Below are 23,848 nucleotides of genomic sequence, written 5' to 3'. Positions count from 1 at the left end.
TGGTTATGGCGACGGCGGAGGTGTGAGCTGGTGCGTTGTCATGGTGGAAGAGCACTTTTTTCTTCGCCAAATAGGGCAATTTTTTCTGCAATTCGACGTCGAATCAGCCCAATAATTCGGCATAGTACAGCCCTGTGACCGTTTTGTCCCTCTCCAGGTAGTCGATGTAGATCACACCTTGTGAATCCCAGAAAACGGTGGCCATCACCTTTCCGGCTGATGGGGCAGTCTTCGCCTTCTTCGGAGCACTTTCGCCGGGTAAAGTCCACTGTTTCGACTGTTCCTTGGTCTCTGGTGTATACCAGTGGATCCATGTTTCGTCGACTGTCACGAAACGACGCAGAAACTCCTTCGGATTGCGCTTAAACAGCGTCAGATATTGCTCTGAAGTTGTCTCACGGTTGCGCTTGTTGTTTGGAGTGAGCAAACGCGGCACCCATCGCGCCGATAGCTTTCTCATGTCCAAAATTTCATGCAGGACATGACCCACGCGGTCTTTTGAGATGCCTACGATCTTAGCTATCTCGCGCACCTTCAATCGTCGATCTGCCAATACGAGATCGTGAATTTTTGTCACGTTATCCTCCGTGGTAACCGTTTTCGGAGCACCTGGACGTGGCTCATCAAAAATCGACGTGCTTTCGCTGCGCGATTTCCCTTCAAAAACAAGAATCGAATCACCGACCGATACTGCTCTTTTTCCATTTTTCAAAAATCAACGAACACACTTGCTTTCACACGTTCTCAAAAATAAACTATAACTCCGATCCGGCTAAAATCTTGACAGTAACCATCGAGAAGGTTGTACTACGTGATAGAATATTTCTTTTGTGAGAGTGGCGCCATCGGGCGGTGAGGCTAAGTACTTATCGGACCACCCTCGTAAGTGACTTATGAACTTTTGTTAATGCTTCATATCTTGTACGTCGTTTTCGCCCTTTTTACGAATCATTATCCATAACGTTGAAATAGGTTTTTTCTCAATTTTATACTTTTCAACCACAAGATTGTTTTTGATTAATGATTCAAAAGAATTTTATAATTCTTACGTATGTATTCATCATAAAAATGTAAAGCTAATGTTGAACGCCACAAAATAAAAAAAAAGTAATCAAACGGTTCAATTAAAAATACGCGAAATATTTAAACAATATTATGCGACGATGTAACTGAAGTATGTAGATTTAATGCTTGTTGGAAATGATATGGCTTTAATATTTTTTTTTGTTAATTGCTTGGTTAGTTTATCGATAATTCAATTAGTGATGTTACATTCATAAAATGAGACAAGGTAACCGTGAAGGGAGAAAAAAAAATCAAAAGAAGACTTTGTTCAATAATTAAAAGTCCTGTTTATGAGCAACCAGCCAGAACGAATCTGTAAAAACTTTTAAAGTTTTTATTAAAATATTGTGACGTCGGAGTCACTCTCAGGTACGCTTGGAGTAAGCGTAGACTCAGGGTTGCTCTGATTTGGCTTGTGCGTAACACTTTAGCCGGGACGAGCAATATTGTTGCTTCAGAAACTCCTAATTATGGGGGTAATAATAACCAAATGTTATTATGAGCACTTGAGACTTCTAGCTTAATGTGCTCTTAAGGGGGCTTGAATGGAAATCCACTAGACTCAGGCTTAATGGATCTCCGAAAAGTGATAACTATTACGGAAGAAAAAGATAGCCAAACAAATTTTGTAACTTACTCTTTTTTATTTGTTTTGAAATAAGGAAGATTTCTTTCTTTAAAGTCACTCTTGCTATCTCTATCTTGCTCTCGCTCTCTCTAAATCCGGCTAGTTTCCTTCGGGCTGACGATGTTTCTTAAAGTAGTTTTGGTTCCTTGAACTTGAATTCGACTTTACTAAATTTCACTGGACTTGTGATGTTCGTATCACTTATAAATAAAAATAATTCGAACTCTCGTAATTTAGCTAATGAGTAAGAATTTGTTTCCGATGATTTTACTCTAATTTCAAGAAAATAACTAAGTGAAACAAATACAATAATTAAGTAAATCAAATAGATATAAGTAATTATAAAATATCGAGGAAAGTCAGACAATGCCCTAGTTTCTTATGGTGCGAGTTGTCCCATAAGCAGAGCTAAAGTCTTTCTTGGATAGGATATAATTCGGCCCAAGTTTCTTATAGCGCGAGATGTTCTATAAGTCGAGCTCAAATTATAAGGAAAGGTTAGTCTTGCTTAGTAAATCACAATGAGAGAAAGAACTTAGGTGTTGATCCAAGTTTATTCAAACTCATGCGCTCACTTTGCAAGGCTAGAAGTGAATGAATCTAGCCTGTGCAAAGGTGGGCCTATTTATACACAGATTTTCCCGCTTATTATTGCAGGAGAGATTTCATCGAAAATTCGAGAGACATTCGCGAATTTTGAGAAATGATTTTTCTTCATTTACAAGTAAATCACCATTAATATTAAGTTTTTTACACATGTAAATTTTACAGAACTAGTTATTTGTTGATTTTATACAATATACAATTATCGCCAATAGTGTCGTGAAAAGTTATTAACTAATAAAGTTAATTAACGTGATATTATATTATTTACAATAGAAAATTGTTAAAATTTCATATAACCTTAAAGTTGATTAATTTTGGAAGTATTTTCCAAAATTAATTATTTAAATTAATTAATAATATTTGAATTATGACTATTTTTTCATATTTGTAACGGTTTTCTTCTAATCTTAACATGCGATTATTTGATTAATTATCTAAGATTTCTAAATCCTAAAATTGTCATTATCAAGTATTAACTTAATATTATCGTTCTTTATATAGTTTATTGTTTAAATAAATTATTAGTTGTTTATTTATTAATAACAGTTGTTATTTAGCTGTTATTAATGAAACCAATTCTTACTCATGTTTTATGCTTATTCATTTTACATATAAATTATTTATATTTTTCTAATATTTCCTATGTTAATAAATAAATTAACTTTACATATCGATATTCATTATTAATTTATAATTGAAAAAGATATTGTGAATCTGTATGTTAAAATCTATATAATTAATACTTTGTTATATTCAAATTATCTATAATTAACATATTTTTCTCAATATTATGAATCATTATATCTATGTCTATTATTTGTGACGTCACGCTATTTGTTTTGACTCGACTCTTATTTGTATACAGTCGCGTAAACAGTGAGGTAGCGCCGCTTAATGTATTGTTTTGACTAAACAGATTAATACGTTAGACTAGTTGCAGTGATTTAATAACAGCTCATAAATAGGACCGTTACAGACTTCTTAAATAACTTGAACTTCTCTAATAACTTGAACTTCTCTAATAACTTGAACTTGAATCTGAGTTTACTAATTTCCACTGAACTGCTTAAAATAATCTGACTTTATTAATTTCCACTAGACTGCTTATCGCGGCCTTGTGCAGGGCTTTTTATAACCTGGGAGCGGTTGGGTGGAAATCCCCTTCTTCAGGCCCATGGAGTGACAAACTCAAATTATTCCCTGTTGGCCGAAGTATTTTCTTCGTCGAACCGGAATACATAATTGGTCGGAGGGCGTGAGTTTTCAGAGTGAGAGGGCGGTTCTTTTCTAAACTTGGGCCCTTTTCTCCAGAGTTGGCTCTTAGAGTTTCATTTTTTGAAAGCAAGAGTGACGCTATTATTTTTAATTAATTAACGCAAACGAATGTTAATCAGAGTACATAATTGTAATTTTACATTATCACTTAATACTAGGGAATCGATTACAAGTTGAAATAATACTAATAATGTAAACATTCTATGATTAATTATTATAAACGAATTTATAATATTTGTGAATTTGTCTGAACTTAGTGTTACGTTATAAGTTACTATAGAATATTGTTCCTTATGATCCTATTATTTAACTTAAATTGTATATTTTGATGTTTGAAAATGGTGAGTCGATAAAAGAATGAAGAGAGCCATAAATAATTATTTATGATAGAAGGTGAAAGGTTAATTTTTATAATATCAATATTTCTATTTCATTCTCTTTGAATGGTAAAAAATTTTTTTGTCTTCTTAAAAGAGAAGAATTTGGTGGGAAAAATTAGAACGGGAAACAGATTGCAGTTTTATGTCCCTCTTCTCTCATTGGCATCTCAGCGCTCACGTGTTCGGAGGCTGCATGCAATTCATATGTAAGTGTGAAGGTACGAAGGGCAGAGTAGCGTGTTGAAAAAATGAATGCACGCTTGTATAAATTTAGACTATAGATTCTATTGCTTGGAGACTATCAAGAAGAATTTCCCTGCGACATTCGACTCCGTTTGCCATAGCTCATGGGAAGTGGTTTCAACTCTGCCGTTGGTCTTAGAAAAATTATTCTTGTGAAATTTAAAAATTTTATTCATATATGGCCCGCCGTCACAATATAATAAAGTTATGGAATATTTCGACTTTTCAGAAAGTTACGTGATTAAATTCGAAGACGCGATCCAGGAAATCTATTATTACAATGAACAAGTAACTATTCATCCATTTTTATTTTACAAAAAAATAGGTGGTGAAATCAAACGGAATAGTTTATTAATTATTTTGGAATGTTTAACGCGTGATAAAAATGCTTTAGCCTTTTTTCTACGAAAAGCTATAGAATATTTGAATAAAAAATACAAACTGTAACAGGCTACCGTTTAGTCTATAATCCTGCAGACGTACCTGTAATTGCGACTAAACGACGCCTTGTTATCTCTGTGCTCCAGGCACAGTAACCTACCTTGCCTCGAAGTGCGCCTGCGCACAGTCTCTTCACCGTTCCGAGTTGGGTTCCCCCAACTCACCGCTTGGCGGCGCTGTCGCCCCTTGCTAGTAGCGCTCGAGCAGCCGCCGTCGGAACCCAAGGCGTCGATTCGCGTCTACCTGTACTCGTACGGTCCGTGCTACGTAACCGGCGAATTCGAATCGACGTAAACACTGAAAATAAACACGGGCGCGACCTCCGGACAAAGGAGAGACACAATAACGACTCTTTGATTCGATAGAAACGATAAATATACACTTTATTAATGCAATTAACTTACACGGGGAATTGGCCGAGAGACTTACGCACGCACGCGTGAATAACAAGACACGCAAATTGAGAGAGAGAGAAAACCGCGATTACCGCGAACTACCTGCTCGCACGCAATAAACAAATTCTCCTCGCGCACGCTGCGCGGGATCGCTCGCAAATCAACAACAATTAACAGGGGAAAGAAGGTGCACCTACCGCGATATCGATGAGGATACGGTGGCCAACCGTATCCGAACAACAAGTTGCTAGACGCCGCTCCGATGCTCGCTGTGCCGCCTCGTAACTGTTGCCGCTGTTGTTGTTGCTGCTACTGATGCTGCTGCTATTGCTGCTGCTGTCGTTGCTGCTACTGCAGTTGTTGCTGCTGCTATTGCTGCTGCTGCTGTTAGCACCCACCCACGCACTCCAGTCGCAATGTCAATGGCAAAACACGAAAACTCCGGAGGTTGGAGGTTAGCGCGACGCTGACGGACTGAGTAACACAGTCATACTGCCGGTCGGAGCCTCCCCTCCCGGTCATTCCCCCTTACGCGCTCTCTCTCTCTCACGATCCGAACGCGGCTCCTCTCGCTTAGCCGCTCGTTAACCTCGCGCGAGTCTTACGATTTTCGGTAATCGTTGCAAAACATACTGTAGAAAAAATAATATACGTATCCTATGGAACAGTGAGCTAATACAAAAATTAATTTAAATTTATTAATTTAATTAGCCACTATAGCAATTATGGAATGAAAGCAGAGTAGCATTTTTTCGCGAGCTGTCATGGCACAAGTGGTCGCGATGGAATCGGAGGAGTGAAAGGCTTGCTTAAAATATAAATATGAAAGGTAAGATCATGAGTAATACGTTGGAATTATATAAACACTGCAAGCGATGCCTAAAACTAATTTTATATATTGTAGTAGTAAAGGTCATCACGAGATAATTGATATAGAATTGGAAGATTCGAGAAAACTGAAATAGTATCGAATATATAATTATTTCACTCCTTCATTCCCTTAAGTGGTGAAGATAAATTAAGATTTAAATGTAAAAGATTTCCTCAGTCTTCCGAATATGAAATAAGAATAGCTTGTAATTAATTAAAAATAAATAAATATGATTATTTATATTCATTATTATTATTGTTATTAATTTTAGTTTATATTAAAATTATAAAATATTTTTAATGCTGCTGCAATTTTAAAAACATCGTTTTTTTTAATTCAAACTACTTATCTGTATATACGTATCACAAATCGAACGCCATACATTGATACATGTGAATATGGCGTTGCCACATTGCTATAGTCGACGTTGATTTTCTTAATTATTAATTTTTTTTTAAGCTATATGCTAATGTAATATTATTGAATCCACGTATTTTTAGGATAATTAAAACAATTATAGATCATATTTTAATGGTATTTTTTCAGATATTACTCAATAAAGTGATCATAAATGAGGTTTCTCCTAAGACTCCAACTTGTTTAAATTGAAATAATTAATAACTTTGGCAGAAATTTCATTAAAATGATAATGATAATTTGTGTACCGCTACTACCTTCTCAAGGTGGCTATTTAAAATCTTTAACAGATATTAGGGGATCTCTTTCTCTTCCGTGAAAAAGTAGTAGATGCATTTTGAGTTAGCATAATTAAACACATTCTTCACATCTACTGTTTTAATGATAGAATATCCTTCTCGATAAGGCAGTTCGTAGAAAGCTTCCGGGACTCTTTCTTGTACTTATCTTAAGGTACGGAGCGTGGACATGCCCTTACAAAAGTTAAATTGATTAATAAAATGATAAAATATTTGTAATGCGGCTGCAATTTTCAAAACATCGTTTTTTTTAATTCAAACTACTTATCTGTATATACGTATCACAAATCGAACGCCATGCGTTGATTTATGTGAATACGGTGTTGCCACATAAGTAAAATAAGAAGTAATTACTTCGTTACTTTCTCCTTCAATCACTCTTACCATCCTGCGGAATAATCATTCCAACAATTTCCCCGTTGAATTCGGGAAAATTCTTCCGGCTAGGCATTTGTTAAAGATACTTAATAACGTCTGGGATTTTTTTTGTATCATCGATCGCAAAACCTCTTTAGTAATAGGATCAAATCCTGGAATTTTCCTAATACTCAATCTACTTCCTATAGTTTTCAGATCCCGCAGGATGAAAGGTTCTTCTGCTGTACTTTTTGCTTCATTTGGGAAAGTATGTGGCGCCCTTGCCGCGCCTGTCGTCAAGCCCTCCAGAAGACGCCACGGCGCTGATACGGCGATGAAATCGGCACAAGCAAATGCTGGTGTCGAGAGGAATTCGGAAAACACAAGGAGAGCAGCAGTAGCCCACCGCTCAATGCACATGACTACGCATACCAAAGAGATGCAAATCAACCATCGCAACCTCACGCGATCTTGACCGGTCAAACGCCTACAGCTCTAGCGTTTGGACCGATAGTGTAAATAATAAAGCGAGTTTTGCACTTTTACAAGTACTCGGCCTTCTAGTACTTCTACTTTACCGCAATCTAAAGTTCCTTTCGCGTTCAAGACACCTCGTGATCCAGAACTCTGCAAAGGGGCGGACGTAGCCGACAGTCAGCTTACCGTCTGGAAAGGAAGTTCGAGCTTCATCTCATCAAACCATCAACTACCCCTATCCTAATAGTAGTGACCCCCGTAAGTGGAAAAGAAGGAAACTTCAACAGGTTAGACGAAGTATCAACAGTCTCAAAGAGACAGAAAAACTCACTCCACCCTATTCTTACTCTACAGTAGGATAGGAAAGTTCTCCTTCAATAAATCTTAGTTAAGTAGGTTCCTTTCAACCTCTGAAGTGGCAGAAATATTACGCTCATTTTCCACATTTTTAAGATAATCAAGATTCGCAGCGGCATGATAAAAATCACAAGGCATCCAAGATCAAGGACAAAGTGCGTTTATAACAACAAGTACGAGCATTTTTAATAATAACGAATATTCAAAACAGGCGCAGAATAACAAGGACGAACACGTTCAGTAACAACAAATATTTAAAACAGGCGCAGAATAACAAGGGCGAACACGATCAACAACAATGAAGAATCAAAATAGACGTAGATTAATACGTAGGTACGAGCCCGCTCAAGGACTTCGTGACAAATAGTCCGTGCCCAGCAATCATTCTCTTCTCTGCACCTTCGATAAGCTTAGGCAAAATCGAAGCAGTGCAAATTTTTTTGCGTCTTCTTCGTTTTTATTCATTTTTCACGATCTTCTTGGTCGTAACCAAGAAGTACACCACTTTGGCTTCCTAGAAGCAAGCAATGGGGAATGTCAGATCCTGAGTCGTCGCTAATCTTCTCCACTCCGTTGACGAAAGAAGCAGCAAGGCGCGCAAACCGTAAAGCAAGCGACACTTCAGCGCAGCGTGGGACAGTTCGTTTGATATTAACGCTACAATCAGAACTCCCGCTGAAGAAAAGTTTTTGGAATTACTCGACCAATGCCAAAACCCGTTATTGGCCCTGGGATCAGAACCGCAAAAATCAGGTATCGTTCGTACACTAAACTATATATCCGACGCACTGTATTCTAAATTTTTAAAAATGGACAAAATGAAGTATCTTGCGATCCAAAAATGATAGCGATATGAATCTAGTAGCATTTTAAAGCTTATGTAATTTGAAATAGAGGAAAAATAATCCAGTAAGTGCAGATTAAATGTTTGACTTTCATATTCAAGGTTAAACTTTGACATTTTTAAACCCTTTAACCAAATATTTTTCAAAAACCGAGGATGATTTTGGATAGCTCTCATCGCGAGAAATAAAAATATACATTTCACAAATGTTTCATCGAGATTCGGCTGAGATATGAGAGGTCAAGGTGTCACACTCATCAACTATAGTTTCAACCAAAGATAGATTAGCTTTCGACAAAGTAAGTATCCGAGTTAGACAAACTGAATGTATATTTTCACATATTTTCCTTCGCTGAACAAAAATCTCGTGTTAGAAATATCCGACAACCTACTATTTTTTTTACAAAATTGATGAATTTCGTTAAAATAGGAAACATCATTATAAGAAAAATTCAAAGACGCGAGATACTTCATTTTGTCCATTTTTTTAAATATAGAATACAGTGCGACGTAGAGCCAGACGACATGCCTGAACGAACCATGAATGACCCTTCCATTGCTGTGACGATCCCTGCCCTCCAAATTTCGGGGCCTTTATGGATAGACGACCCAGAAAGCTGGTTCTTGAAAGCGGAGGCCCAGCTGAAATCTGGTTGGATTACAAACGATAATTTAAAATACTACGCGGTCATCGCTGCGCTTCGACAGTGCGCCTTCAAAGAAGTCAGGGATCCCCTGAGAGATCCTCTGACAATGGACAAATATGAAGCGCTCAAACAGCACCTCATTTAGAGATTTTGAGACTCCACTGAGAAAAATCTTGACATGCTACTTAATAAAATCCAACTAGAGATAACCGTCATAACATTACAAGAAAATGAAGAGTTCAGCAGGTGTATCGATTGCAGAAGACCCTCTACTCAAGACAAAATGACTCTCTCTGCTCCCAATGAACGTCCAGACGATCCTGAAAGTATTCAAAAGTAGTACAACTGTTGAAATGTTTGATGCAGCAGATTCATGCGTTGAAGTGCCCTATTCGCCAGCGTTTTTTGCATTCAACACTACAGCAAACGTCTTGGGAACTCAGCAAAGTACGTCAGACATTGATGAACTTAGGAATCTCATGCTTGAATTACTTTCAGCAACAAAAGACCTGACGGCATGAGTCAATGACCTGGTCGACGAGCAACGACGAAAGGCAAGGTCGTCTACTAACAGTCAACAAAACAACAAAAGCAGATCGAAGTCACGGCAGAGGCAGCATGCAAATAAAGTATGCTACTTCCACTCCAAGCTTGGCATGAATGCTACGAAGTGCAGGTTTCCCTGCACTTTCAAACCGCTTCTTAGCAACCCGAGAAACTAGCCGGGCTGCTGCCCAATCAGGGTCTGCAGCAGCCCTGATGTAGTTTCCAATTCAATCACTAAAGAGTTAGAGGGAAAGTAGACTTCACGTCGTTGACAGATTGCCCGGCGTAGTCTTTTTTGTGGACAGCGGTTCCATAGTCTGAATAATTCCTCATCCTGCGACGGCTATGGAGGCAGAGACAGTGCCGCAATTAACAGCCGCAAATTGTTTGAAAATCCGAACGTTTTAATACAAAGTCTTGCCAATAGACTTGGGTCTCATGCGAAATTTTAATTGGTCTTTCATATAAGCTGATGTAAAAACATCTATTTTAGGAGCCGATTTTTTCACGTATTATGGCTTAATTCTAGATCTCAAGAGACACCGGCTCATTAATGAGATGACTCTTTTGAGTTAGGTGTTGAAGGAAAAATCAAGATGGCTCAGGTTCTACAATTTTCGTCTTGTCTCCAGCTCAACTAGCAGACGACGAAACGCACGCAGAAATAAAGCATCTAATCGACAGTTTCCATGCAAAATTCGTCGCAACTGAAGGCCAAATTTCCGCCCCAACGGTAACTGTGGAACATCTTAAAAACGCAACGAAAACCTTTCAAAGGTTCATACACAGCTTATTTGGACACTTAGACTTTGTAACAACCTACATCGACGACATTCTCGCTTTGTCAACGAGTCAGCAGGAACAACAGCTACAAACGGTGCTCGAGATACTGCTCAGTCAAAAGTTAATACTAGTAAAAAATGTCACTTCGCTAAAAAGAAAGTACATTTTCTAGGATTCTCTGTTAGTGCAGAAGAGTTCAAACCACCAGAAGAAAAGGTCGAAGCAATTCTAAGTTATCCGAGACCGGAGACGATCTGGGATCTGAGAAGGTACCTAGGAGCGGTAAACTACTTCCGGGTGCACTTGCAAGGAAAAGCGACAGACCAGGCTATCCTGAATGAAAGTTAAAAGGTGCCAAAAAGAGGGACAAGAAAAAATTAATTGGAATCTAGAGTTGACTTAAGCCTTCGAGTCAACTACAAAATCATTAGCAAAAGCCACGATGGCTTCCTCCGCCCTGATGCAGTCGTTATGCTCTCGACAGATGTCTCGTCGTCAGCAATCGGAGGATCGTTATAACAAGTAGTAAACGGTAAGCGAGTACCACTCGGTTCTTACTCAAGGAAACTATCCGAAGCAGAGAAGAAGTATAGTCCGTATGATAGGAAACTTATAGCTGTATTTGTAACGTTAAAAAACTTTGTACATGTAGTCGAAGATAGGGATTTTATGCTATCACTACGCCAACGAAGCTAGATGCAAGGACAATTAGTAAAGCACAGGAATCTCCGAATACCTTTCCCGACAAAGAGACGACTACGTCTCTCCATTTGCAGCTACTTCAAATAGAAGAAGTTACTCTGTAATGCGATATATCATCAGGTACGGTAAAACCTTACCTGCTGTCATTACTAAGAAGAACAACGTTTCAGGTTGTGCACGGTTTCGCTCACTCGAGCAGCTGCGAGACGTGCAGAAAGTTAAAAGAAAAATTCGTCTGGTCTGAAATCAGGAAAGGTGCTGTCAAATAGGCAAAAGAACGCATTGTCTGACAACGTGCGAAAATTGATCAACATACCCGCACTCTGCTAAGGAAAATAATAATACCGGAAGCATGTTTTTGCCATCTCCATCGGGACATCATTATCATGTCACAAGTATATGAAGACAGATATTGTTTAACTGTTATTGACCGATTCACTAGGTGGTCGCAAGGGACTCCGATGAAAAACATGCAGGCAGAAACGGTAGCGGCAGCATTCTACGCAGACTGGATTGAGATATTCAGAACTCCCTTGATGCTAACGACAAATTCGAGTCAGCACTTTTTTTAGCTCTAGCAAAATCATCCGTGCATCCAGAATCTGGACAACCCCGTATCATCCATAATCGATTGGGATGGTTGAACGGTGGCATCGGACCCAAAAAGCCGCAATAATTTGCCAGCCGCAGTCGCGCTGGACTGATCTACTACGCACAGTCCTATTAGGATTGCGAACGTCGTACAAGGAAGGCATAAAATCATCCGTTACAGAACTTCTACTGGGAACAACTATAAGGGTGACTGGAGAATTCTTTTTCACGGACAACGCATCATCAACCCTGACGACGTTCTTGGAAATGCTAAGGCATCACTTCAAAATTTTGCAACCAACGCCAACAACGCGCCACGTTAAACACAAACAATTCGTGCATGATGACTTATACATCTGCTCGCATGTTTTCAAAGTTTCTTCAAGGTTTGTTGAAGAAACGAGTTTGGTTTGGTTGACCGCTGCAGTCCTCCACAATTTATACTTTTGTAGTCCTTTTTTGTATGGAAGAGCTAGGTGTTGGTATCTTCTTGCTCCCTTCTTTTATTTGTGCTACTTGCTTTAGAGCTCTGTCCTGCTCCATTTGGAAGGTGGCCTCTGCGTTTTTCTTCCTGCTTTTAATCAGGTGCCTCATATGTGACATAATGCAGTATAGTCATTTATTATCTTCTTGTGAATATTTTTGGTTGTTGTCACCGCTACTACTAAGAATATTCTTTACTCGAGTAAGTCCATAGCACCCTGTTTCAACTTCTTGTTTTTTATTATACGCTCCCACAGCTTTAACACATTAAAGCTCAGGCCAAAACTGGCAGTGATAACATCCAAATAACTACGCCATCCTTTGCATAATTGAAAAAAAATACCAGTGTTTTTTCTTTTGTCATTTACAATTACTTAAAAAAATTATCATAAAAGTTATTATTCTGTAAAACGGATTGCAGCAATCGATTATACGGAGAAAATCATGAAGAAAATCTCTGTCACGTTTCTTCCTCAAAAGACAATTTGTTGGTGTAAAACGGTAATAACATGCAATTGCAAAAACGTCATAGGTATTCTTCGTGATTTTTCCCGTATAATCGATTGTTGCGATTAGTTATTAAAAATAATGATTTTTATGATTATTTGTTTAAATAACTTCTTATAAACAATTGCAAATAACACAAGAAGAAACATGAGTAATTTTTTTCGATTATGCAAATTACGGCGTAGTTAGTTGGGTGCTATCACTGACATTTTTAACCTGAGTCTTAATGGGTTAATAAAGAAGATATCATCTGGACTCTGATATACTGAAATGACGAAGTCGGGGAACCCGCTTGCTCAGTTCTACCAGATGCCGGGTATAACGTCTTATATAACTACACTATCCCTATATTATCCCGTTATACTCTCGCCATTAAAACTTAAAAAATGTTATATCCCTTTCCAGAGGTCTGTTATACACACATTAACTGACAAAAAAGCGCTCGGGAGTCAGGCTTTAAATCTAAGAATTTTATTTTATTTTCTTATAAAATCTAAGAAAAATTAAAATATACTACTTCTAAAAGAAGGAACATAAACAGAATTTTATTAAAATTGCATTATCAGAAAAAATGGTGCTAATATAAATCTTTTAAATAGCTTTGAAAATATTTCCCATATTTTTAAAATTAACTGACATATTGTGGAAAACTTAAGAAAACCAAATATTTCGGTAGTCGCAAAATTTAGGTATGTTTATAATTTTTTATAACAAAAAAAAGGTCTTTCAAATACAAGTCACGCTTCCAAATAGAAATTTTACATATCGATTTGTAATTTTAATGGAAAGTCTTCCTTACTTAGAAAACATAAATGACACATTATGCTCAGTCTTATTTAATAGCTTTTATCGCATCGGTACGATTTTTTCCAATCTAATTTAATAATAAACTTATCTTAGATTATATTCTTTTTTTCGCAGGTGGTCCTGTCTGCGTGCAGTACGTACTTCGATACAATCTTGTCTCAATACGAGGAAAAAGATCCAATAGTGATCATGCGTGATGTTAAATTTTCTGACATCAAGGTACTCGTCGAGTTCATGTATAAAGGAGAAATCAACATTGATCATGTAAGAGCTGCTTCATCCACACATATACACACACGAGTACGCATGCATAGACACAAACAGATAAATCATATATAGATAAATTCTACTGACTAAAACAGGTTTTAACACGCTTCATTTTTTCACACCAATGATCATTTATATCATTTCGTTTTTACTTAAAAATGTATATAATTTTTTTTATTTTTACCAATAAGAAGCTGTTTCTCAGAAAGTGATTTGAAAGAATTTCCTTATGATTGATTTGAACTTATTTCACATCAAAAATATTAACTGTTCCATCATAAAGTAAGGAATCTAGTCAGTTTCAAAATTAAAACAAATTATGTAACGTAAAATTCTACTGCAAACTGTAAGTTTAATTAGACTTTATTCTTATATTTTATGAACATACTTAAAATTTTCGAGTCTTTTGATGAATTATTTTCCTTACTTTATAAGACACTGCTTTTATTAATCATTATTTTATAGAAACTTTTGCTCATATATTATATGAATATAACTAAAACGGTATTAATATAATAATTAATATAATATACCTTGAAAACTTTCAACGAAATTATATTTTCCGATCTTGAAAGATTGCATGACGTTTAATACCGTTATTACTGACATAGCTTCATTATAGAATGCATGTAGATTTTTTAAGCGGGATTATTAATCAAATTTTTCAGTTTTCTTTTCAACATTTTTATACAACATTTTTAATATTCTCTATGTAATATTCAAAAATTTTAATCACATATTTTACTTTATAACAAGAACATGTTTGAGATTTACCTGATCTTATTAGCATATATCTTACCTATATTATATGCATGCAAGTTTAACTACTTTTTTATTCCACATGTTACATGTACATATTAATTCTACCAAAATTCTTATTCAAGGAAAGTTAAATCACAAAATGTCAAATAAAAGGTTATTTTTTATTGATTTTTTAGATATCACTTATATTTTAAGTTTAAAAGGGTGGTTCATTTTACTTTAAAATGGAATTATATTAAAACAATTTAAGTAACTTTTATGAAGTCTTTTTCATGGAAGAAAATAAGCTCTCGAATCTTGGTCAAATTAGTGTAAACACGGAATAATTTAAATAACATTAGTTTGATATACTGTGTAACGATGGGTGAAATATAATGATTATTCATTCGAACGAAATAATACTCATCATTGTTAACGAAATTGTCCCCCGAAGCGAGGTTAACTGCTGCTTCAATTAGCTACTAGATAACCAGATACTATAGCGCATACAGTTCGTGTTAAAAACGTGCGCGAAATCAAGCAAAAGATAAATCAAATAAAAATTAATTCTTACCAGAATGAATAGGATCGATGTCAACGATTGGCAAACATCAAGCATGGTTTAAAATAAAAAAAAGTTGTCGTATTTATTTCGTGTTTTACCAATATATATATCTGGTGGTGGCTGAGAGATTTGATCTTACGCAAGTATCAATTTATTGTAACTGCAGCTAACAATGCCTCCAATGAAATCCAATGCCCCCAAGACCTGGAGGTGTGCACGAAAAGTTCTCTCTACTTTAGTAGATGAGTGATTCGTGGCCATTTCACTAGCCTAACAAAACTAGGTCACAGATTGTTTTAAAAATTTCACACAATTGTAAATATTGAAATAAATTTTTCCTATACTTTTTTTCGAACTATTAATTATACCAAAAGTTATTAACTATTAAGGAAAAATGATGATAAATTTTCGAAAAGCTACATTTCAATAAGTAATAAAGATATCGAAGTTAAACTTATTTTAAAATACGTTAATCTTTCTAATTCATTACAAGAATAAATGTAATTTTTTTGGGCAAAAGTTATTAAGTTTTATGTTAAATAATTGCGAATAACTCAGAAGTAGTATTTTTTTTAATTCTTGTTTCAATGGATTCCGAAAAGTTTTTTCTACAGAAATCAGACTTAAAAATTCAAATGACCAACATATCGAAAGACGTGTGTACTAATCAAAAAACGATGCCTCGGCGCGCGTACAGTTGCAATGGCGTCCCCGTGCGTTTGACAGCAAGCGGCCTATCGGCTTTCTTTTGGACCTTTAGAATACAAAACTAGATCAATGTTCTGGATGGAGTTTATGCATGTCGGGAAAACCCAATAGAATTTGTTTCGAGGGTGTGCGTCGGTAATCTCCAAAAAACGGCATAGCTCGACCGCGGAGACTGACCATCATCTTTCCTTTTTGTCTCTCTTAATAATTTATTGCCTACGGTCTGTGTTTACCTCGCTTCTGTCGCACACGTGTCGCCGAAAAATAGCCTAATGGCACGTCTCAGCAATAAGAGAAAACTCGAGCATTTTACTACTATTAGCGGTTATAAAAACTTTCGACGGATTTACGAGCACGAAAAGAGCAGGCACGAATGGGAAATCTCTTTATAAGTTGCGCTAATACTATATGTGGTTTTTGTTTGTAATAACCCTAACCATAACAATAACCCCCCCCCCCCCCGCCTAAGGTCATGTAGCGGTCAACTTTATGATTTTCTTCATCTATGCACAGGGATGATCGGGCAACGGTAAGGTTAATTGTAATAAACCAATAACTCCAATACCCAATAACTCGATAACCCCAATAACCCGATAACCCCAATATATCCCAAAATAATTGTAGGGTCAAACAACAGTGACCTTGAGCTTAAACTTCAGGTTGATTTTCAAAGTCGACTTCATGTATTCAAAGCCTTTATGAGAAGTGTCATTTTCCATTTTGTGGGATAACATGTTATTTCCATTCTTTTTTCTGGTGTGATTCCGGACAAGCCTACAAAGTTTCAACTAAATTGTTTAATAACACTTTTTTAGTATTGTTTATGACAATAGTGATTCGCGAACAGTCCTTCTCAGGATAGTTCAAGTGTAATTTTCTTAGTCGACTTAAAAGAAGGGAATATGCCGGATTATTCGAGAAACGAAATTGTTGATATTCTGTTGTCTCTCGGGGCATATCAAGGCCGATTTCGTGCTGCGGCAAGGTATTACCCGCAATACCCGGCTAGATAATCAATACCTTGCCTTCATTGGCTGGGTAATCGATACCTTACCTTCATTGGCTGGGTAATCAATACCTTGCCTTCACTGGCTGGGTAATCAATACCTTATTAACCTCACCCTTGCCCCGGTGGGATGGGGGGGGGGGAGTGAACCGCTCCCCCAACATATTACTTTATCTAAACGTAGAATTTCCCGCTCTTTTCGAATCCAGGATAAAAAATGGGGGTCCTTATTCAAAATATCTCTTGGTTATTGTGTTATTGGGGTTATTTGGGTTATCGAGTTATTGAGTGTTGGAGTTATTGTGTTATTACAATTAACCTTATCCTTGCCCGATTATCCCTGTGCATAGATGAAGAAAATCATAAATTTGACCCTTACATGACCTTAGGCGGGGGGGGGGGGGGGTAACGGAACCCCACACATAATACGTTATCTAAACGTAGAATTTTCCGCTCTTTCCGAATCCGGGATCAAAAATATAGGTTCCTATTCAAACAATGACTTTGACCTTCAAATGACGTTGAAAATAAATCTCAAGGTCAAATCGGATTTCACAGAAAGGTTGCCCCCATTGTCCCAAACAACTGTTGTCTGAACAATTTTTTTGTACAACGCCAACCGTCGAAAATTTCGGGGTGGTTCCTTTAAAATGGAACACCCTGTATAAGCGGTTTGTGATCAGTCACAATTTTGAAGTCTCTGCCTTCGAGGAAGTCTTTGAAATACTTGACTGCCTCGTAGACTACAGTCAGTTCACGATCGTAAGTATCGTAACTTAGCTGAGCTTTGCTAAATTCACGGGAGAAGAATCCCATAGATCGCCAAACACTGTCGATCAGCTGCTCGCAGCTCGCTCGCTCAGCTTCCGGAGTCTAAGCGACGGGCCTTTGGTCGTTTTTGCGCGCGTTGTGTGTATATTCGTACAACGGCGCTTGTTCGGTAGCCGCGTGCGGGAGATGACGACGGTAAAAGTTGATGATGCTCAGAAATAAGCGAAGAGCAGAAATTGTTTTGAGCTTTGGAAAGTCGACGATCGCACAAACCGTTACGTCAGTGGGCTTCGAGCCTTCACTGTTGATAAGGTGCGACAAAAAGACGAGCTCGCTCTTGCCGAATTCACACTTGGTCAAGTTGAGCTTCAAGCCTGCAAGCTTTAATCGTTCCAGCACGATACGCAAATGCTTCTCATGTTCGTCTGCGTCGACGGACGAGACGAGAATGTCGTCAAGGTAGTTAAAAACGAAATCCAGACCTTGAAGCACTTGTCTGGTGTATCGTTGGAACAATTGAACGGCGTTGCGGAAGCCGAAAGGCATGAAAACGTAGTCGAATAAACCGATGGGTGTAGTGACTGCGGATTTTATGACGTCAGTGGGTGCGACGGGAATCTGATAGTAAGCTCTATGAAGATCGAGTTTTGAGAAAATCGTTTTTCCGTGCAGATTCACAGAATAGTTGTGAAAATGAGGTATGGAGAATTTGACGGTAATCACCGCAAATACGCCATTTTCCGTCTTTCTTTCGCATTATGTGTATAGGACTCGCACAAGGATTTTTGGAGCACTGACAGATGCCTTGTTTGATAAGCTCGTCAAACTCGGCTTCAGCGGCCTTGTACTTTTCGGGGTCGAGGCACCTGGCTCGTTCGGCGACCGGAGGGCCTGTGGTTTCGATGTGGTGGAAAACTTCAAGGGAAGTTATGCGTTTTCCGGGTATTGAACTCGAAACTTCTGGAGACATCTGTGGTCAAGAGCGCTGACAGAAGAAATCTCATACGGCATGAGGTAACCGTCGCTTGACACATTTCGAATCGGGTCGATTAATCTGTGGTAATGCAGGTCAACGACAAGACCGTGGTAATTAAGCAGATCTGCTCCGATTATGGGAGCGGCGACCGCTGCAACGTGAAATTTCCAAACGATGGGACGTTGTAAGCGAAGGTCGAGCGTGAGCTGCTTTTCCCCGTACGTCTTGATAGGTGTGTTGTTTGCCGCGAACAGTTGGAGTGTACTGGGTGCCACGTTTTTGTCCGTGACTGGCAACAGCGAAACTTCCGCGCCAGTGTCGACGAGGAAATGTACGAGGTGTGTTCAAAAAGTAACGAGAATTTTTAAATTTCGCGGGTTTGGAGAGTCCGCTTGTATAAAATTTTTTTTTATTATGTTGGTACACATGCCCCTGAAGTACGATAAAATTTTCAGCAATATTCATTGCTTACTTTTTAAGTGGCAGCCGCTAACGTTAGACGTGTTTTTCGAGCTCGGCGATTTTCGTTTGTGAAAAAAAATGGATCAAAGAATTTGTATTAAATTTTGCGTAAAAAATGAAATAAAGTGTAGTAAAGTTTGTCAAATGTTAACAAAGGCATATAGTGAGTCTGCTATGAGTAAAGCAAGGATTTATGAGTGGTATAAGCGTTTCCAAGATGGCCACGAAAACGTTGAAGATGACGAACGACCCGGACGCCCAAGCACATCAACAACCGATGAAAACGTGAAAAAAGTGAAAGAAATGGTTATGAACGATCGCCGAATCACAATCAGAGAAGTCGCTGATGATGTTGGCATATCAGTTGGCTCATGCCATCAAATTTTTTCGAATGTTTTGGGTATGAAACGTGTGGCAGCAAAAATCGTTCCAAAATTGTTGAATTTCGAACAAAAACAGCGGCGAATGGAAGTTGCTCAGGAGTCGCTAAATGAAGTCAATAACGATGCAGAACTACTAAAACGTGTTATAACAGGTGACGAAACATGGGTTTACGGATATGATGTCGAAACTAAGGCTCAATCGTCCCAGTGGAGGCATTCTGGATCGCCAAGACCGAAAAAGGCTCGACAAGTGCGGTCGAATGTGAAGGTTATGCTCACTGTGTTCTTCGATTTTAATGGCATAGTGCATTATGAATTCTTGCCACAAGGTCAAACAATCAATAAGCAGTACTACCTACAAGTTCAACGTCGTTTGCGTGAAGCAATCCGAAAAAAACGCCCGGATTTGTGGCAAAACAATTCATGGCTTTTGCACCACGATAATGCGCCTGCTCACACTTCATTGCTTGTTCGTGAATTTTTGGCCAAAAACGAAACTGTAACGATGCCTCAGCCTCCATATTCGACAGATATGGCTCCATGTAACTTTTTTCTATTTCCAAAAATAAAGAGAACATTAAAAGGCCGTCGTTTTACAAGCATAGATGACATTAAAAGAGAATCGCTGAAAGAGCTAAAAGCTATTACAAAGATCGAGTTTCAAAAGTGTTTCGAGGATTGGAAAAAGCGTTGGCAAAAGTGTATTGTATCCGAAGGGGACTACTTTGAAGGCGACAACATTAATGTAGATGAATAAATAAATATTTTTTTCATAAAACGAAAATTCTCGTTATTTTTTGAACACACCTCGTAAACCAGACGCACGGTCTTAGATATGGAAGCGATTGGACGAACCGTTGTCGCCGGCAGCATCGACATGAGGATGCTCTTTTTTTCAAGAGCACGGCGGGATGCATTTGCGAGCGTCTGCGCTGTACTTCTTGTGTATGCGACAGAGTCCTGTGGCCTGCTCCGAAGTAGGAGACTGTTGACCGTTCGTGTTCCATGTACCGCGACCACGAGATTGCGAACGGCTGCGTCTAAGGGGTTTGCAGCTAGCTTGCAGCTTTGCTACCTGGGCCGTTAACTCGGCGATTTAATTTTCGAGCTTCGTGAGAGATGTGGGGGCTTTGGGGCGATTCACGGCTGTGATGTAGTTGGAATCGGCGTCCGCCGATTCTGCGTACTTATCGGCCATGGTGCGTAAAGTGTCTAGAGCGGTGACTTGTGATACGGCTAACGAGCACGGCAGGGGGCTGGAAGATGCTCGAGAAAAACGGAGCGGATGATGTCATCGCTGGCGCCCGTATTCAGAGCTTTCAAACGCGTGATAATGAGCGACGGTTTGCCGGTAGTAGGAACTTGGCCCTTCATCATTCGGCGCAGGCGGATCTCAGCGGACGAGCTGTAGGCGGCGACGAGCTTGTCATATACGAGTTTGTAAAGGTTGTCCGATCGTGGAGTTTGCTGGAGGAGTTCGGAAACCATCTGTAGCGCCTCGATATCGAGCTTTTCCGCGATGAAATCGGCTTTAGTAGCGGACAAGGTGATGCCGGCATTTCACAAGGTGATTTCGGCTTGGAGAAACCAAGTGTTTGGGTCCTCGCCTGAAAATTTTCGGTTGACGATAACTCGCGAAAACCGGTGGTGCATCTACGGGCGCCGCGGGAGGCTGTTGCTAATGCGCAGGTGGCTGTGCAACGCGCAGTGCCTCGATGGCATGATTCACCTGGGCTAATTGGTTTTGTAAATCCTCGAATTAAATCTCTCCTTTTGTACGCAAAAAGACAACAAATTTACTGTATCGCTCGCTTGAAATAAAAAACAAAATTGTTTTTGTACAAAGTCGCAAAAAAGTCCAAACTTGAAAAAAAAAGGAAATGTTGTCACGCTTTTCAAAAAAATAATGCTTAATTTCAAAGAGGAGGTTCAGAGAAATTGTTGTGAAAGGTGTCTGCCGCATACATAACCGTCACTTGATTCGCGGAATCGAACGTTTACGCGGGAGCTACACGCGTTCGCGCGCGCTTTTTCGCTCGCATGTATGTGTACGTTTGCAATCTGACACTCGCGACGCGTGTGTACCTTCGCTTTTTCGAAGATGCCAATATCCTTGAAGACGACATCCGTGCTCGCTGCTACTACAGGCTGTGATAACGCTGCTCACTACTGCTACAGGGTCGAGGAGGTGTAGTCCAGGCAGTCTACAATCCAAGTAATGCATTTTTCGAATTAAAACACACCCGCGATTTTACGACTGGAAAAGATTAGTGGGCCAACGTAGAATCGAATGTTGAAGATTTAGTTGCTTATTTTTACCGGAGTGATTGTTTAAACAATGCTAATATAGGTCATAAACAAGTTTTTTAGCTATAGCTCAGGCTGCATGGGCAGCAAATGCACATCATTGATACCATTTTAAGGTGTTGGAAATCCGCGTCGATTGAGGGGTCAACGATTAAAATCGATCAATAAGTTGGTTAGTTATTAACAATAAACCATTGAAATGACGTGATTTATCAATAATTTTTTTTTTTGCAATATGATGAAAAACTCAACTCAGAATGACTGGAAAAGTGCGCTTCATGCAGACGAGTGTGCTAGATTTTTTTTTTCTTAAGCATTCCTGTGACCAACAAATTAATTATTTACATAAAAAGGGCTTCATTGCTAAATGCAATAACTTACTTCAATAATGTCCTACCGCGGTCGGCGACCAATCAATCGCTTCCTAGAGAGTTGTATTACATCATACTCTGAGCAGGTACTGTGATTTTCATTTTTCGTTTAGTTATATACAATTTGTTTATGCACAATTTTCGACTGACGTATAAAATTGATTAACTCCGCTGGAACTTTTTTTATCGATTCATAATTTATTCATATTTCATAAATTAATCGATTTCAAAATTATCATTCGGAATGACTTGAATCATTCGAGTTTCATTAAATTTCATCGAATCGTGCGAAGCGACCCAGGCGGTCACGTGGACCTTTCGTAGCAGAAGACAGCTGAGTCGCGCGCTCAGAACTGATCGAGCGCCTTCAAATCGAATACGCGGAAAATTTTTTCTATTTTCTCGCTGACTATTGGTCCGATTTCGCCAATTTTCTTTTATTCCGAAGAGAATCCAAAATTAACAATATCGGCGGTGCTCACTAACCAATACGCTAGTTATTTTCAGCTAGGAATCATTGCCATTATTCGTTAATTTTTTTTTATAGTTTATTTATCGATGTTACAGTGATAAAAAGTCAGAAACAAATTGGAATGAGCGAGGATATTACAGAACGTTTAATTATCATACAAATGGCGTACAATAAAATCAATAAATAATCGAAGTACGCTAGAGTCTGATGGGAATTTTTTATTATAGTTGAATCGACTACGATTGAGGCATGGAAAGTTTGCAAGGAGAAATACTCTTAAAAACATTTTTATTACATTTTCAGATTATATATATATATATATACATACACTGCGCGAATCGACTACAATACGCTTTTCATGCCTTATATTAATCAATCAAATATTTTTATTTAAGTAGAATCATTTTACGCAGTTATTTTTTTTTTTAGCTACTACATGAGCAATTTGACCACCCAGACGTCTTCTAGACACAGCATGTTCACTCTTCTCTTCTTCTATGTATTCACCTTCATTTTCACGTTCATTATCTTCCTCTATTTATTACGGGTCTTTTTCTTCGTCTTTCTTCGTCTTCTTCTTCTTCTTCTTCTTCTTCTTCATCATCATCTTCTCGATCACTCTCTTCGTCATCTTCATCATCAGAGTCATCTCTATTTTCGTTCGTCATATAGTCGATGGTGTCGCTTGATCTTTGTATGTTTTCTGCGAACGCTTCAGCTGGATTTGCAGGCTCCACACTAAATGTATCTTCGTTTAATGTTATCGAAGAAACATTCGTACAGCTGCCATCACAATTCGTACATAACTGCGTGCACGTAGCTCCATGCTTACGACAGCTGCACTGCGAAGTTTCTTTGCATCCGGTTTTACATTTACATGAAACTTTTATCAAAAGCTCTTCCGGAATAAGCGACTCATCGGAATACTTCGGCTTCAATACACCCGAGCCTACATACCACCCCCATTCATTCGCTTGAATGTCGTTACCAAGCCATTTTTGAACTTGATGGTAAACGCGGAGGCAATGTTGTTCAGCAGCTGCCGGCGTCGGAGGCAAAGACTGTAATTTCAGAGAAGCTTTAATCTTTGCTTTTTCG

General features: G+C 38.4%; 1 protein-coding gene across 1 annotated transcript in view; it reads left to right on the top strand.

Annotated features, from left to right (window-relative positions):
* Positions 1-23,848, top strand: part of LOC131665521 (uncharacterized) — a 271,982-nt gene that overhangs the window by 178,060 nt on the left and 70,074 nt on the right. Inside the window, exon 5 of the mRNA XM_058937443.1 lies at positions 13,836-13,985. Within this exon, the coding sequence (XP_058793426.1) occupies positions 13,836-13,985 (150 nt within the window). The remainder of the gene's footprint in view (positions 1-13,835; positions 13,986-23,848) is intronic.

This window comes from Phymastichus coffea, unplaced genomic scaffold, assembly GCF_024137745.1.
Source record: "Phymastichus coffea isolate CEN01 unplaced genomic scaffold, Cenicafe_Pcof_1.1 PCOF00003, whole genome shotgun sequence".
Lineage (NCBI taxonomy): Eukaryota > Metazoa > Arthropoda > Insecta > Hymenoptera > Eulophidae > Phymastichus > Phymastichus coffea.
The sequence above is the reverse complement of the archived record's forward strand: the minus strand, read 5'-3'. Positions and strand labels throughout refer to the sequence as shown.